Source organism: Camelus bactrianus, chromosome 16 (genome assembly GCF_048773025.1).
Source record: "Camelus bactrianus isolate YW-2024 breed Bactrian camel chromosome 16, ASM4877302v1, whole genome shotgun sequence".
Lineage (NCBI taxonomy): Eukaryota > Metazoa > Chordata > Mammalia > Artiodactyla > Camelidae > Camelus > Camelus bactrianus.
Genome location: NC_133554.1, coordinates 29,769,056 through 29,784,379, shown reverse-complemented (window position 1 = coordinate 29,784,379; position 15,324 = coordinate 29,769,056). Strand labels below are relative to the sequence as shown.

The following is a 15,324-nucleotide window of genomic DNA, read 5'->3' as shown; positions in this document are numbered from 1 at the left end:
TTGCAACGGGCTCCACTCCCTCCCAGAGCTTCCCAGTAGGACTGAGCCTCCATCACCTAAGCTTCCTTCTCTGCTCAATCCCCCACTCCCCCCAAGGGTGCTTCCTGGGATCATCTTCCAAATAAACCACTTGTTTTCACATGCTGTTCCAGGTCTGCGTCCAGGGGACCTCTACCTAAGACAGTGATGACTCTCATTCTTGTTTTACCCTTTGCAGCCAGGCACTGGGTCTGGAGCAGAAAGGATCAGGAGCAGAAAGGATCAAGCATGGGCTCTGGAGGCCGGAAGGCTTGGGTTCAAATCCCAGCTCCACCACCAGTGGTGAGGCCCTCAGGAGGCTCACTTCACCTGTCTGGGCATCGTTTCATCACCTGACAACTGTTTATCAGCTCACTCACCATCCCTCAGGGGTTGCTGATATGATTACGTGTTTGCTCAAAGCCCTTGGCACATCACTCAATACGGGAGCCCATCCTCTCTCCACACCTTTGCCCCCACAGAGTGCACACACGCACACACGAGCACACGCACACGCACACATTCCCTGAGAAAGAGGCTGGGCCAGGTCGTGCACAGGTCCTTTATTTTCTGCACTGGCACATACACAGGCTGACAAGCAACAGAAGCGTGAGAAGCGCTGTGGATAGCAGGGCAGATATCGACGGGGCTCCGGAGCCCCTGACTCCAGCTGTTTATAAGCAAAGGGTGGGAAAGGGCCAAACATCTAGAAGGAGGAAACAAAGGACACTGAGGGGAGGACCTGAGGGGAGTGACAGGGCCTTGGGAGGGAGCCTGGACACTCGCAGGCCACAGGCAAGGAGGTGGGGAAAGAAGGCCCACGGCCAGGCAGAGGGTCTCCTCACCTACACAGAGAAACCTCTGATTAGAAACAGTAATTAGGGACTGAGGAGAAAGGGCCAAGAATTGAGGGAGAGGAACCGGTTCCTAAAAGTCAACAAGTACTAGGGAGCCACCTTTAATTTGGGGGTCAAGGGGTGAGGGGCGCGTGGTTAGCAGGGTACCCAGAACAACTTCCTACACCCAGGCCGGAGCCCTGGCCCCAGCTCAGAGCTGGGTCTGGTAGCTGGTGGGCCTCCCCCTGGGCTTCTTATGCCCCCTGGGCCACCACGTGATCCAGGCCCAGCAGCCACAGCTTTTGCACCAGCTACAGAACGAGGGTCGGGGTTCCTTCCGCCTGTCCCAGAAAAGGCTCGAGGCCTGGGCCCTCAAGTTGCGGCCCAGGTTCATCAGGACAGAGGGTGGGCTGGTGACAGACCGGGGGTCCCGTTTCAGAGCATGGGAAGGAGGCTCTGGGGAGGGGGAGACTTGGCCAGGCAGCGGAAGGAGGGGCCTCAGGCTTTCTGTGGGGCCTCTGCAGGCTGCTGGGAAACAGCAAAGCCTGGAAGAGAAGGGGGTAGATGTGAACTGGGGGCTTGAGAACCATAGGCCTGGCCTGGGCAGCAGGCGGGGGCTGGGCCTGGTCAGCTCTATCAGAGAGAGACAGCCACCACTGGTAGTTATGCAGGTTGCCTGCTGCCCAGCCACAGGGGTCACGGTTCAGTTTACAACCTACATACCCTTACATGGCGACCCTGATGAGGCCACCCAGCCATGACCAAAGGACTGTCAGAGTCAGGGCAGGCCAGATACAATCATGAGGCTGCCGAGAGGTTATAAACTTCACAACTGACCCAGCAGGCCAGGCAGACACCAGGACAGGGTTAGAGGGGAGGGCTGGGTCAGGAAGGTCACTGCGGCACAGTGGTGAGGAAAACAGGTTCAGTGGCCTTGAACAAACTACTTTGTTTCTGAACCTCAGTTTCCTCACCAAATGGGGACAGTACCTACCTATAAGGTTGTGAGGATTAAAGGAGATAATTCGCATCACTAAGTCATCTTTGATATCTCTGTGAGCTCCTTGAAGGCAGGGCTCACACGGCTTAGCACACAGCCTGCGCTCAGCAAATGCTGCTCCCCAAGCTTTGGGGTTTCCAGCTGGGGAGAGGAGACCCTAACCCACCCCACCACCACCCTGCAGGAGACCCTAGCCCACCTTCAGACTCACCCAGGGGACTGGTCCGACTGTGGCTGGTGGAGGCCTTCGTCCCAATGGCCTGGGTGGCCCCAGAAGGCCCCTCTTCCTCCCAGGCCCTGGGAGGGTGGTTGGCCCTGTCCTCCTCCAGCCTCCGTAAGTCCTGGGTCGGCACCCTGGGCTGCTGCTCCACGATCCCGCCCCCCATGTTTGTTTTGGCCTGCTGCTGCCACTGCTGCAGGGTTGGGGAGCCTTGGGGATGGGGGAGGCAGGGGTAGGGGATAAGGGAAGGGGGTGGGCAGAGACAGGAAGCTGAGGTGCGGTGGGGCCAGCAGTCCCAGCCCTGACCCCCAGCCCAGCCCCCAGGAGGAAAGGGGGTGGAGGTCTGGAATCCTATGCAAATTCCACATAAATAAGCACGGGGTGGGGGGGCCCACAGTTCCCACTGAGGGGGACCTGAGGTGCCTATGTAAGTGATATGCAAAGTCCATGCAAATCAGCACGCTGAGAGGGGCCAGGCTGGGGTAAGTGAGCACTTGGGGGGCTCACCTACCCTCACCTGTCATCGGCTCGATGATCTGCAGCTTGTCCGGCTGGCCCGAGGGAGGCCCCCACGGGAGCACTCACCTTTCTGGACCATCTTCTGCTTCAGCTGCCGCCTGTAATGGGCGTCCTGCCAGCTGGCCAGTTGCTGGAGGACATACTTCATGTCCAGGTGCGAGGAGCCCAAGCCGCTGGCCTCCAGAGCTGAGGTCACCACACTCATTCGTGCTGCCTCATCCAGCTCGGGCTCCACCTCCTCCCAGGCCTCAGCCTCCTCGGACACCAGCTCTGCCTCTTCTGTGCCCCCCTCCTTGGCTGGCACCGTCTCCTGTGTGGCCCCCAGCTCCTCCTTGGGCACCAAATCCTCCGCAGGCACGAAATCCTCTGCTGGCATCAAACCTTCCTCGGCCTCGAACCCCTGTCCCCGCTCTTGCTCCTGACTGTGGCGCAGCTCGTATCTGGGCAGGGAGACAGGAAAGTCTTTCCCTACCCTCACCGAGGCCAGAGCCCCCATCTTCACTTTTCCGGGACATCTCCAGCCACTGGGGCTGAGGAGCTCTCCTGCCCTCCTGCAAGTCGGCACAGTGATTACTCCCAGTCGTCCCAGCCAAGGGGGAAGGCAGCTGGGTACCAGCCTCAAGGCTTCAAACACCCAGCCCGTGAACCTGGTAGAGAGAACGGTCACCAACACTGCCTAGGCCCCGCCTTCCCCCAGTCCCCCACCCCGCCACACGGAACAGACCGACAGGAATAACGTCCCCTCTGTCCACATCCTTCATTATTTAACCTTCACAAGCCATCCCACAGCTAGTGGCCATAGGAACAAATCCATTTCAGCAGGGCTCAGACAAGTCAAGTAGCTTGCACAAGGACACACAGCCAGTAAAGGGATCAAGCTGGGACTCAGTCCCAGCTGTTCCCAGCTTCTAGGCCAGTGCCCATTAGCCTCTCAGCCCCTGGCCAGGTGAAGGCAAGGCTTCGGTCCCGACTTGGAGAAGCCTCCAGGCAGACGGCCACCTACGCGGCAAGAGGTAAAGGCAAGAGAGGCACCTCCTTCCCAGAACAACTCAGCCCAGCCACCCCAGAGAGCAGGGCCTTCTCTAGGGTTTTAGGGTCGCAGAACCAGCTGAAGGTGGTTATCTGGCCACTGAAAGGTGAGGGCAGGTGAAGGGGGAGCCCCTGGCTGGCTTACCCCGGGTCTGACGTCCCCTCTGGAGTCACCTCATAATTCCTTCAACAGAGAAAAGGGCTTTCACTGTCAACAGAAGCTGAAAGTGCAAAGTCCCTGGGGCCTTGTCATGCAGGAAAACCCCGGGTAGAAATGATGGACCCAGACTGTGTGCACAGAGGAAAGACGTTGAGTGGAAGAGGTGGGGGGACCAACTAGGTGGGTGGAGGAGGCAGGAGGAGGGGCACCACGGGGGAAGGGAGGTCAGAGCCTGAGGGCAAACCCTTCCCACCACCAGAAAGGCTGCTGCCCACCAGGCAGGCCAGAATGAGTGCAGGACCGGCAAGGGTCTGGGGGCCGGGAGCACACCTTTCCATAAAAAACACAGGGTCTGAGATAATTCTCCTTAGAGATGTCCTGAGCTCCTCAGCCAGGGTCTCCTGGAAATCAGGAAGCACCTCCTGAGGTGGAGACGGGGGGGACGTTACCAGAGGATCCCTGCAGAACCCCCCACCCTGCGTACATCTAGGCACAGGAGGGGACTGCGGGTAGACACAGGGTGCACAGAGGTGAAAGGCAGGCAGCCAGGGGGCCTCACCAGAGGTACAGTGTATGCGTAGCGGGTAACGGAGCCAGCGGGTGCCCGGGCTTGCTGGCGGGGGGTCTTCGCCTCCTCCCGGGTCTCAATCAGCACGCCCCCGCACTCCGTGTACTTCTCCCGCAGGTCCTGCAGCTGGGAACCCCCACAGGTTCTGCCGGGACCCAGGCATACCCAGCCCAGACGCAAGACCCACATAATGACATGCAGGGAGACCCTGGGCAGGACCCTGGCCTCCACCCTACTCAGACTCCAACTGAACAGCCACCTGCCAGACCCTGTGCCAGAGACGGAGGGGATGGAAAGGACAAACCCAGGTCCCACTGCAAGGAGCTTGTCCTCTCGGGAGAGTCAGGCAGCTGCCCAAGGACCCTGGCACCCCCCTGCTTGGGGCCGAGGGCTCTAAAGAGCCAGGCCAGGAGCCCAGGGGGTGCCTCACCTGGTCCTGGAGCTGCATCTGGATTTCTTTCTCCGAAGCCAGCTGCTGCTGCAACTTCTCTGTCTCAGCCCCATACTGGAAAGACCCAAGACCGGTGAACCCCCACCCCAGACTTCCCCATTCCCACGCACCCCCTGCTTCTGGCAAGTCTTGTCAGGCATATCAGAGAGTCTTTGGTAGCCCTTTAAATAAGAAGTCACATGGAATGAGGTCAAAGAAGGTGGGGGAGTCATGTGGCCTGGTTCCTGGAACACTCTGTGACTCTGGACATCAGTCCCCAACTTGGGATGAGGTGGCAGGATTAGGGGCTCTCTGAGGTCTCCTCCAACTCTGACCCTGACACAGAGAGAGGGCCTTGGGCCTCTGAGCCGAGAGCTCCATGGGGTGGGGGGGAGGGAGGTGGGGGCGGGGTCCCCAGGGGCCATGGGGCGGTGACAAGAGGGAGCCCCGCCCACACCCCTACGCACCGACTGGCAGCGCTGCTGCAGCTTCATGACCTGGGTCCGCAGCTGGGCCATCTCCTTCTGCTGCTCCTCATAGTTCTCCATCCTGAGCGCCAGCACCTCTGACAGCTCAGCCATCTGCTGGCTGGCCTCCGCTGGGGAGCAATGGGGAGGGGTCAGCCCTGGCTCCCCAGGCCCTCAGGCTCCCAGACGCCTCTGTCTGCCTGCACCCCTCAGCTCCCGCTGAGTACCCGAGGTTCCACAAGGCCTAGCATCCCTCACTTGGGTCTTCTTTTCAATAAATGTTTATTGCCTGACAGAGCCGGGTGCTAGGTGAGCAGTCGGCAAGACCTGACCCCAGCCCACACTGAGCTCAAGACTCATGCAGAGACTGAGGGAGAAAGAAATCACAATCGTGCACATTACGGGCTGGGATGCAGTGCACGTAAAGGGTGCACCGGGCGGTCATAGCTGCAGCAGCCAGACCAGCCTCCGCGGGGCAATTGGGGCTCTCAAGGCAGAAGGGAAGATAGGAGGGGTGTGGAGAGGCCCAGAGGCATCACAGGACAGCACGGAGGGGCTGGGGCAGTGGGCAGGGCCCAGACCACTACGGCTGGGGTAGGGAGACGGAGGCAGATCCTTCTGGCAAATGGGAAGTTATCTGGGGGTTTTAGGCAGAGAAGTGACACTGTTAGATTTGGTTTTAGAAGACTCTTTTGGTCTGTGTGCAGAAGGGCCTGGAAGGGGAAGAGTGGGGGTGGGGAGACCAGCGAAGAGGCAGCTGGGGTGGGGAAGACGTAAGAGACTTGAGCCTTTCCTAGGCTTCCCCCCCATTCCTAGGAGGTAGAAGTGACAGAATAGGGGAACTGGCGCCTACTCCAGGGGCCTGGGACCAGGGAGGGGTGGGGGTAAGGGGATTCAGGGAAGCCAGGGGGAAGGCAGGCCAGGCTGGGGGTTCAGCTGTTGCCACCTAGAGTCTGCATCTCCCCAGCTAGGCCCGGGCATCTCAGGGACCAACACTGTGCCTCGCCCATCTTTATAAACGCACAGTGCCGCACAGCCACTGCCTAATGCATGACTCTGAACTGCCCGAGTCCCAGTGCCTGGGACTGCCTGGTCTCTAGCAGCTCATGGCTCCCTCCCTTCCTCGCTTCTAGTTCCCTCCTTGCCCCTCCCCCAAAACAAAAGAAGACAAGCTTAGAGGAGCCCCATAGCTTCTGTACAGCTCACTACAGTTTGCACAAAGCCATAACCCCTGGAGAGGTCAGCAGCACCAAGATCATTCACCCCCCTTCTACAGATGAAGGTTCAGAGAGATCAAGGAAATTGGCCAAGCTCACACAGCTGGGAAGTGCCAGAGCTGTGACTTGAACGCAAGTCTCCAGGAGTGTCCTGGGTCCTTCACTCTGCTCCTTGGGACAGCCCCCTCCCCCCAGGGCACAAGTTCACGTACAAAACTGCTCCACACAATCCAGGATGAGCATCTGCTCCTCTTCCTCAAGGTCGTCGAGCTGAGAGGCCTGGAGGGAGGGAAAGAGGAAGGGGCAGGGGAGTCAACACCCCCTGTCCTGCACACGGGGCGCGGCCCTCCTTCCCATCCGCACCTCCTCTCTCAGCTGTTCATTCTCCTCCTCCAGCAGCCTCAGCTGCTCCTGCAGCGCTTCCAGGTGTGGGCAGCAGTGCAACTCCCGCTCCGGCAGGGCAGTCCTAGGGGAGGGAGCAATGGCAGTCACAGTTCAGAGGCTTAGGGACCCAGTTCCCAGCCCACCCAGGGTTTTCCCCTACCCCCGGGCTGAGTGTGATGGTTTCAATTAGCCCCAGCAACCCTGCTGGTAAGTACACCGCATTCCACTTTGCAAACACAGAAACAGAGGCTCCGAGAAGGGAAGGGGCCGCCCAGGTGCAAAGGCAGGACACTTACGGCTCGGGGGCTTCGTAGGGATGGTCAGGCTGCTGCTCCTCCTCTTCCTCTTCTTCCTCGTAGTCCTCCCCTTCCTCCTCTTCCTCTGCTTCTTCCTCTTCTTCATCTTCATCCTCCTCCTCATCATCATCAGAGTCTGAGTAAAGCTGAAGGAGGTCATCCCGCAGGCTCACCTGGTGTCTGAGATGTGAAATCTGGCAAGGGGAAGAGGAGCTCTGGGTCTTGGTGCCGGCAGGGGCAGGCACGGGTCCTGGCACAAGCGGGACGGAGGCAGGCTTGAGATACACCCATCCCCGATCCTTCCCGCCCAGTTACCTCCTCCCTGGCCGAGCCCAGCATGGCTTCCAGCTTGCTGTTCTCCTCCATCAGAACACTGTTCTGTTGTACCAGGGACTGGCCAACGTGAGCTGCCATGTTGAGGTGTCGCTGTCTCTGCAGAGGGACCCCCACCCATGGGGAATACATTCCCGGTTTCTGGGCTCTCCGAGACAGGTGGGAGAAGCAAGGGGCTGGAGGGAAGCTAGGCCACTAGAGGAACCCTCCCATCCCCTAGTTCTCTAGGGTACTAGACAAGAGCCTGCCATGAACCCTGCCTGACTCAGTTTTCCCCTATGGAAAAAGAGCAGATCGGACCAGATGGCTCTAAGAGCTCTTCCAACCTGGACATCCCACATCTACCTGCCTTCCATAAGCAGTACCCTCAGCTTAGCCCCAGAGATGTAGCCAAGGAGGAGGACTCCTACCCCTGCGGGACAGAATTCGAACGGGGACCTGGCTGAGGCTGGGACTGGCCCGGATAGGGAAGGCAGCACACACCTCCTCTAGCAAACTTAACATCACTTTGACATCCTCTTGGGTGATCTTCTTGACTGGCGGTGGTGCGACAGGACACAGCGCTGTGAGAGAAAAGTGGGCAGCAGGGTCAGGCAAAATGGGGCATACACTAACCCACACCCTACTGTTTCCTGCCCTCAACAGCAAAGGTCAGCCACAAGGGAGAAGATGAGCTCCCTCTCTGCCCCCAATACCCTCTCCATATCCTCAGAGTATTCAGCACTCTCTTCCCTGCTACCAGGGCCAACTGAACTTTTTTTTCCCCTCTAAGATGGTGTGGATAAGGTAAGGAGATCACAGTGCTACACATTCAGGTGGAACCCAGCTCTCAGACGCCTGGGTCCCTGGAACCTCGGAAGACGGAGGTGGCTAGCGGAAGTACAGCACCGACTGACTCATCACCCCTTCCCCAGAGGGCAGCCTTGGCCAGCTCATCGGAGCCTCATGGATCATAAAAACAAACGCAGCCACCCACCCTGCACCTGTTGCGTATGGAAAGGAGAGGAGAAGACTTCCCCAGCACTGGAGTAGGAGGCACCTGAGCATCTAGACCCAAGCCAGAGATCTCCAGAGACCCAGGAGAGGGTCAGAGGGAAGAGGAGAGGCAGCATCTGCCTGAGAGTCCGCCCACCCCCAGGATTGAGGGGAAAGCGCGGTCTTAACCCCGGCATTCAGAAGATTGGCAAAACCTCCCCCTTCTGCCCACCCCCGCCCCGGTTGCTTGCGCACCAGGCTAGCGCAGGCTCAGAGCGCACCCGGCAGCGCCCTCCCGCAGCCCCCCGCCCCTCTCCTGGCACTGCGGTAGCCTCGGGAGGGGGGCACTGAGACTGCGCAGATCTGCCGCAGCAACAGGCGCGAAGACGGGGGCGGGGGAGCGCGCGGTCCCCGGGACCCTACGCACTGAAATCAGGGAACGAACAGAAGGGGAGGAGGTTATGGGGACGGGATGACAGGACAGACACCGCAGACTGTGACAGTGGACAGGGCTCCTGGACCCGACGGGCTCCCCTCCTCCCTGGAGCTGCCCTAGTCCCATCCGCTCCAGGAGCCCGGGGACTTAGTTTACCTTCCTTAAGCTCCCGAAGAAGGGCGATGCGCTCGGGGCCAGACACCGCAGGCCGCCGGCCGAGGTAGTCAGCCGGCGTCTTCCAAATGCCCGCCGCCTTTCCAGTCCCCAAGCCAGTGGCGCGGGGATCAAAGGGCCCTTGGCATTTGAAGCGGGTCCGCTGCGCTTCCGAGTTGTCGGGCACAGACTGAGCATTTCTCTGGACCGCCGAGAATGCGGACGCGCCCTGGGCTCCTGCCTCCGATCGAGCCTCAGAGGCTGAGCGAGCTCCCACCTGGGGTCCCGAGACGGATGTGGATCCAGATCCAGCTCCCTGTCCAGCCGCAGGTGCCTGCGCAGAAGTGGGTTCAGAGTAGGCAGAGGGCTCTGGAGTGGGGTTGGCTGCGGGGGGAGGAACCGGGGTAACTGCTGCGGGATCCCCGGGTCCCGGCCTGTCCCCGTCCGCGGGGCAGCCCTGCCCCGACTCTTTCGGGCGCATTTTGAGTCCGCAGTCGCCTGCCGCAGCCCGGCCTTTATAACCTGTGCCTGGATGCGCGCCCGCCGGGCCGTACCACGAGCGGGAGGGGGCGGCCGTGGAGCAACTGGTGGTGCCCGGGAGAGGGGGTCGCGCAGGGGGCTAGCTAATGGGGTCGGAACAGAGCGCAAAAAGAAGCAAAGAGCAAGGAGAAGAAGCGAGTAGACGTTCCAGCTGGTTCCGCGGGTTTGGACTCCTAGTGCTGCGCTTCTCTCCCCCTCTCCACCTTCGGAGAATGGTTTTGCCCAAAGTCGCCGCTTCTCGGGGATTCGGGCGCAGAAACTCCGAGGTCCCTAACTGGGGGCCACCCCCTTGCTCCGCTCTAGCCCGGAGCTTTCTGGCTGCCTTTCCTGGATCTGGCTTGTGAGTTGGGGCCGTATTGTGTCTTTCCCCGTTAACCGGGAGGTAAATCCAAACTCCCGCACTGTCTCCCCACACTGCCCAGTCTGGCGCGTCACACACTGATTCTCGTGCTCACACCCCCAGTTCTCGAGCCTCTCAACAGCCCCCTTTCTTATTTCTTAGTTGGTCGTAATTGCCTTTCCTCGTGCTTTACCTCTGCCCTCGCTCACTTTGCCTACCTCCTTCCACGCTGGCAAACACCTGTTCTACCGGGAGACCCCGCTTAAGTGTCTCCGCGTTAGGACTCCTCCGACCCCGTCCTCACAGGCCCCAGGGCATCCTTTATGCGATGGCTGCAGTGGTCAGACTGTGACTCTCTCCAGGACCAGACCTGCGCCACTTCAGCGCAAGAAGCGTGTCCTTCAGGGCGCAGCAAGGGACGGGACACATACGAGAGCTGAATGAAAGAACTGTGGGGCAGCAAAAGAGTCCAGTGGATATTTCTGTGCCTTTGGACCAGAGGACCCTACAGGCCAAAAAGAGATGGTTGCGGCACTGATTCTTTTAAAGCCTTAGGATCATTCTTGGTGCCCCGTTTCCTTCTTTTCAATATCGTCAATTAACAAATCCTACTTAATTTGCCTGCTAAATGTTTCTCAAATGTGCCATCTCCTCTTCATCCCCTCTGTTGTTGAGGCCTCATTCTCTCTTCTAGATTATTGTGATTCTATCCCCCATTCAACCCCATCCACAAGAATCCATCTCTAGCCCATCCTGTCACTCATATTCCTATACTAGCTGAGGAATTCAGGAGCCCCTTCCCTAAGCCACCGCACCAAGCCAGAGCCCAGGACAGAGGCTATGCCCAAGTTCTGCACCTGGAACAGAGGCTGTTAGTGCTCACAACATGCTTTGGACACCAAGTGTCCATGACACAGTCTGGAACAAGAGATACAACCCAGGAAGAGGGCTCAGAGCACCCGTCCACCACCACCAGCTCTCCAGTGGAAAAGCATTGTGACTAGAGTATTTCCTTCTGTCTGGGTCCATTCATTCATGTGACAAACATTTCTTGAGCCCCTACTATTATACTAGGTACAGTGCTAGGCTCTCAGGCTAGGGCAGGGATCAAGAGAAACTAGATCACTTCTCTCCTGGAGTTTAGAGTCTAGAAGGGGAAGGCAGATAAACAAGAAAACAAGTAAGGTAATGACAGAGTGTGGGGAGCCCTCTGAAAGAAACAAACAAGGAGCTCTGATGGCGAAAAAATGGAAAGTACCTATGTGACAGGGTGGTCTGGGTAGGTAGGGGAGGAGAAATCATTCGTTGCACAGGATTTTGCATCTCAGCCTACACCCCCACCTCACACAGCCCACTCATGCCCTCCCCCCTCAGATGACAGCCTCTCTCCTCAGGTGCCTGTGTTTCTCACTCCTGATTGGTAAGTCAACCCTGGTGCCGATTCACCTCCCCTTCCCCAAATCCAGCAGCCCCACAGGGATTCATCTGCCAGTTCATCAAAGCAGCAGCCCTGGCCCCTCATTATGTTGTTTCTGAAACAGTGACTCAAAATGCACCGGGGGTGGTGAGTGGGTATAACTTAATGGTAGAGCGCATGCTTAGCATGCAGGAGGTCCTGAGTTCAATCCCCAGTACCTCCGTTTAAAAAAAAAAAAAATGCACTCCCCTTACTGGGAAGTAAAAAGTGGTTCCCCTGAGGAACTCAGGCCCCTCCCAACCCTCGCCCACCTAGCCCCTGCTCCCTCTTCCTCTCCTCTCTTCTCAACCAGATTCCAGGGCACTTCTGCCAAGTTTTTAAAGGTCACTCAGGCCAGAGGCTTTGGATAAGAAGATGGAACATCTAAGATCCACAGCCGCCTCCTCTGCTTTTCACCTGCTGCATCTTTGATGGTTATAATCTTAGGAACCTTAATATTTGTTGGCTTCATCTCTTCTTTCATCTCAGCTCTTCTCATCCCCCTAAATTAACTTCTACTCCTTATTCGCTCAACAAACATTTATTAAGTAGCTTGTGCCAGGCATTGTGACAGGCGTTGGGGACATAGCAGTGAAACAAAGCAGACAAAGATCTTTGCCCATGCAGGGCCCACAGGCAATGGGGAGCTACCAAAAATAAACAAAGAAGTCCATCACATAGTATATTCGATGTGACAAAGGCTGGGGAGAAAAAGCAAGCAGAAGGGCCTGGGGGGTGGGCTGTCGGTTGCAAGTTTAAATATTAGGGTGATCAGGAAATATCTCACTGAAGAGTCACTTAAGTCCAGAGCAGAGGGATGGAGGGAGCCAGGGAGAATATTCACTGACTGAAAAGCAGCAACAGCAAATGCAAAGACTAAAGGAAGAGGTCACAGCGGCTACAATGGCATGAGCGAAGGGGGTTGTAGGTGATGGAGGCAGAAAAGTAACAGCAGAGCCCGATGGGCCGGACCTTATTTGAATCAGGGGAGGGCTTACAACAGAGGAATGATGAGCTCTGACTTAAGTTTTAACAGGAAGGCTCTGGCTGTTCGGCTGGGACTAGGCAGACAGTAGGGGGTGTCTTAGCCCCGTTCCGATTGCTGTAACAAAATACCATAGACTGGGTGGCTTAGGAACAACAGAAATTTATTTCTCGGAGTTCCGTAGGTTGGAAGTCCAAGATTAAGGTGTCTGCTGAGAGTTCCTATTCCTGGTTCACAGAGAGCCCTCTTATCTTCTCACCGAGTCCTCACGTGATGGAAGGAGTGAGGGAGGTCTCTGGGGTCTCTTATAAGGTCGCAATTCTCATTCATGAGGGTTCCAACCTCCTGACATTACCACCTCCCACAAGCTCCTCCTCCTAATCCTATCACACTGGGGGTATGTTTTGACATACGAATCGTAGAGGGAGGGAGGGGACAAAATAGTCTGTGATAACCCTATCACTCTTCTAAAAAATTAACAGTTTTATTGAGATAAAATTCACATACTATAAAATTCACCGTTTAAAAGTGTCCAGTCAGTGGTTTTAGTATATTCACAGAGCTGTGCAACCATCATGCCTATCTAATTTCAGAACATTTTCATCACCCCAGAATGAAACCCCATACCCATTAGTAGTCATTCTCCCTTCCCCTCTCCCCCAGGCTCCTGGAAACCACTAATCTACCTCTGTCTCTATGGATTGCCTATTCTGGACACTTCACATAAATAGAATCATCATACATGGCCTTTGTGTCTGGCTTCTTTCACGTAGCATAATTTTTTCAAGGTTTACAGCAAAACTCAGCAGAAAGTGGAGGTCCCTATATATCCTTTGCCTTCACACATGCATAGCTTCCCCCATTATCATCTCCCCTCAGAGTGGTACCCTAATCTTTCAGAGGTGGATACTGACCTTTGTATATAAAATGATGTCTGAGATTTGCTTCAAAATAACACTGAAACAGGGAGGAGGGTATAGCTCAGTGGCAGAGTGCATGCTTAGCATGCACGAGGTCCTGGGTTCAATCGCCAGTACCTCCATGAAAAAAATAGTAACACTGGAAGGGGAAGCAGTTGGGGGCAGAGATGAAACAATGTTGGCCACAAGTTGGTGACTGTCATTGTAGGGGATCGTAATACTGTTCTCTCTCACTCAGGTATTTTTTAAGTTCTCCAATATAAAATCTTACCTTTAACATCGTAACGCACAGACACATATTAGCCCCCTGAGAATTCCCTATCCTCTACAAAAAGGGCCAAAAATCAGTTGTCAGCATCTCTCCTGCTTTGTTGCCCCAAATATTCCAATCTTACGTACTTTTACTGTCAGGGTGGCCACCAACTTTTGGGCAGCACATTCAAGCTCTTCTTATTTGGGGCTCCCATCTCACCCACCTGCACTCTTGCCATCCCCTAACATCCCTTCCACTCCAGCCACACGGGACTTCTACCCATTCTTGGGACCAGTCATACTTTCATTCATTCATTTGACAGGTCTTTACTGAACCCTTTCTAAGGGCCTGGTACTGTTCTAGGTACTGAGGATACAGCGATGAACAAGACAAGCTCCTCCTCTCAGGAACTTCTGCTCTAGTGAAAGCAGACAAGGTAACACCACCTATAATGTCACATGGTGACACCACCTAGGATATCCTGCGGTGATACATTGTGGGAGAGAAAGAGAGCCAAGTAAGAGAAGGACGAACAGATGCTACTGTTTCAGAAAGGGCGCAGCTCCGTCGAGTGGCTGCCCCAGCACTCTCTCCAGCCACCAGCTTCCTGGACAGTCTCACTGTCTTGGACATCTCTTCATCTCCAACACCAAGCACAGAACAGAACATACAGTAGGGGCCCATTCAATTTTTGATGAATAGATGTTTGCTGAATTGAATTATCCCTGCCTTTGAGAATGCAGCCCTGAGGCCCCTGGGAAGTTTCAGGTGAAGAAGGAGGAAGTGAAACGGAGAAGACAGAGATGAAGGGGACCCTGCAGGCTCCCAGGTGACTGCATCTTCTAGGTCCCAGCAGAGGTGCTGGCAACTCTCGCTGCAGCCACCAGAGGGCAGTGCCAGTCCACCTACCACCACCATCCCACCCCACCCCCACTCCCCCAGCTCCCTTGCCTGCAGGGTCGCTAGCCTCTACAAAAGAAGCAGTGGATGGTGACTCCATTTTACAGATGGAGAAACCAGAGCTAAGACCTCCGATCCCTCCGCAGCAAGCATTTTGACCTTGCTGATTGGTGTCTGACACTGCCCAGGACTGTCCAGGAGACCCAGGGTGGGTCTCTGACCCCAAAGGCTCCAGAGAGGGCTGATGTGTCCAGGCAGGGCGAGAGCCCAGGGCTCTAGACTCCCAGAACAGTGCTCCCCACGCCCCACCACAGGTGAGCCCCACCACAGGTGAGCCCCACCGGGAAATCTCGCAGACAGTGCCTGTTGGGAGAGAGAAAATTCAAGGACTGGAGCCACAGAACCTCAGTGGGGGACGCCCAGCACAGTCATGTCCTCCCAGTTCTCACTTATAGCCCCTCAGCCAAGTCCCCACTCACTTCCTGCAGGGATCAGAGTTGGAGGTCTAAGTGGGATACAGAGCAGGCAGGTCATAGGGCCAGCCCTGACCGTGGGAAGCAGCTGGGAGGAGGGTGAGGGGAAACAGCACCCACTGTGGAGGGGCAAGGCAATCAGCCAGGTCCAGACTGCAGGGCAGGCAATGCTGGCCAGCCTGGGAGGATGTTCTTCCACCCTCAGGCCCCTCTGAGCCCCCTCCAGGCTCAAGTAGAAGACAGAGGAGCCCTTCACTGCCTGACTTGTCTCCAGAGTCAGCAGCTCCCTCTGATCCTTGGGTCTGTGTCCAGGCTCTGAGCACTTCCCAGGGAATTTGTGGGGTTGGAGATCAGGGAGGGAGGGAGATCCCGACTAGGTCCATACTTTGGGGTGTTATTTCATTTTATAGGTGAGA

At 56.6% G+C, this 15,324-nt stretch overlaps 1 protein-coding gene across 4 annotated transcripts; it reads right to left on the bottom strand.

Moving 5' to 3' along the window:
- Positions 1-566: 566 nt before the first annotated feature.
- On the bottom strand, positions 567-9,550 carry HAP1 (huntingtin associated protein 1). 4 transcript variants are annotated; one of them, XM_074342817.1, is made up of 14 exons: positions 9,045-9,547; positions 7,961-8,040; positions 7,460-7,576; positions 7,145-7,338; positions 6,828-6,930; positions 6,677-6,743; positions 5,248-5,378; positions 4,781-4,855; positions 4,342-4,476; positions 4,113-4,204; positions 3,768-3,806; positions 2,660-3,033; positions 2,066-2,267; positions 567-1,399 (listed from the first exon to the last, which is right to left on the bottom strand). In XM_074342817.1, exons 1-14 carry the CDS (start codon positions 9,520-9,522, stop codon positions 1,066-1,068), a joined length of 2,421 nt encoding a protein of 806 aa, XP_074198918.1. In that variant the 5' UTR covers positions 9,523-9,547; the 3' UTR covers positions 567-1,065. The 4 variants fall into 4 exon arrangements, with proteins under 4 accessions (XP_074198918.1, XP_074198919.1, XP_074198920.1 ...); XM_074342820.1 differs by having other exon boundaries at positions 1,217-1,399; positions 2,066-2,284; positions 9,045-9,550; XM_074342818.1 differs by lacking the exon at positions 3,768-3,806 and having other exon boundaries at positions 9,045-9,548.
- Positions 9,551-15,324: the final 5,774 nt, after the last annotated feature.

Bases quoted from the DNA above. Each gene is read 5' to 3' on its own strand.
- HAP1 (XM_074342817.1), bottom strand. From the start codon at position 9,522: ATGCGCCCGAAAGAGTCGGGGCAGGGCTGCCCCGCGGACGGGGACAGG. The intron at 4,856-5,247 runs GTGCGTAGGGGT...GGGTCTTTCCAG, and splicing joins TGCAGCAGCGCTGCCAGTCG to TATGGGGCTGAGACAGAGAA. The intron at 3,034-3,767 runs GTAAGCCAGCCA...CTCCCTGCCCAG, and splicing joins GAGGGGACGTCAGACCCGGG to ATACGAGCTGCGCCACAGTC.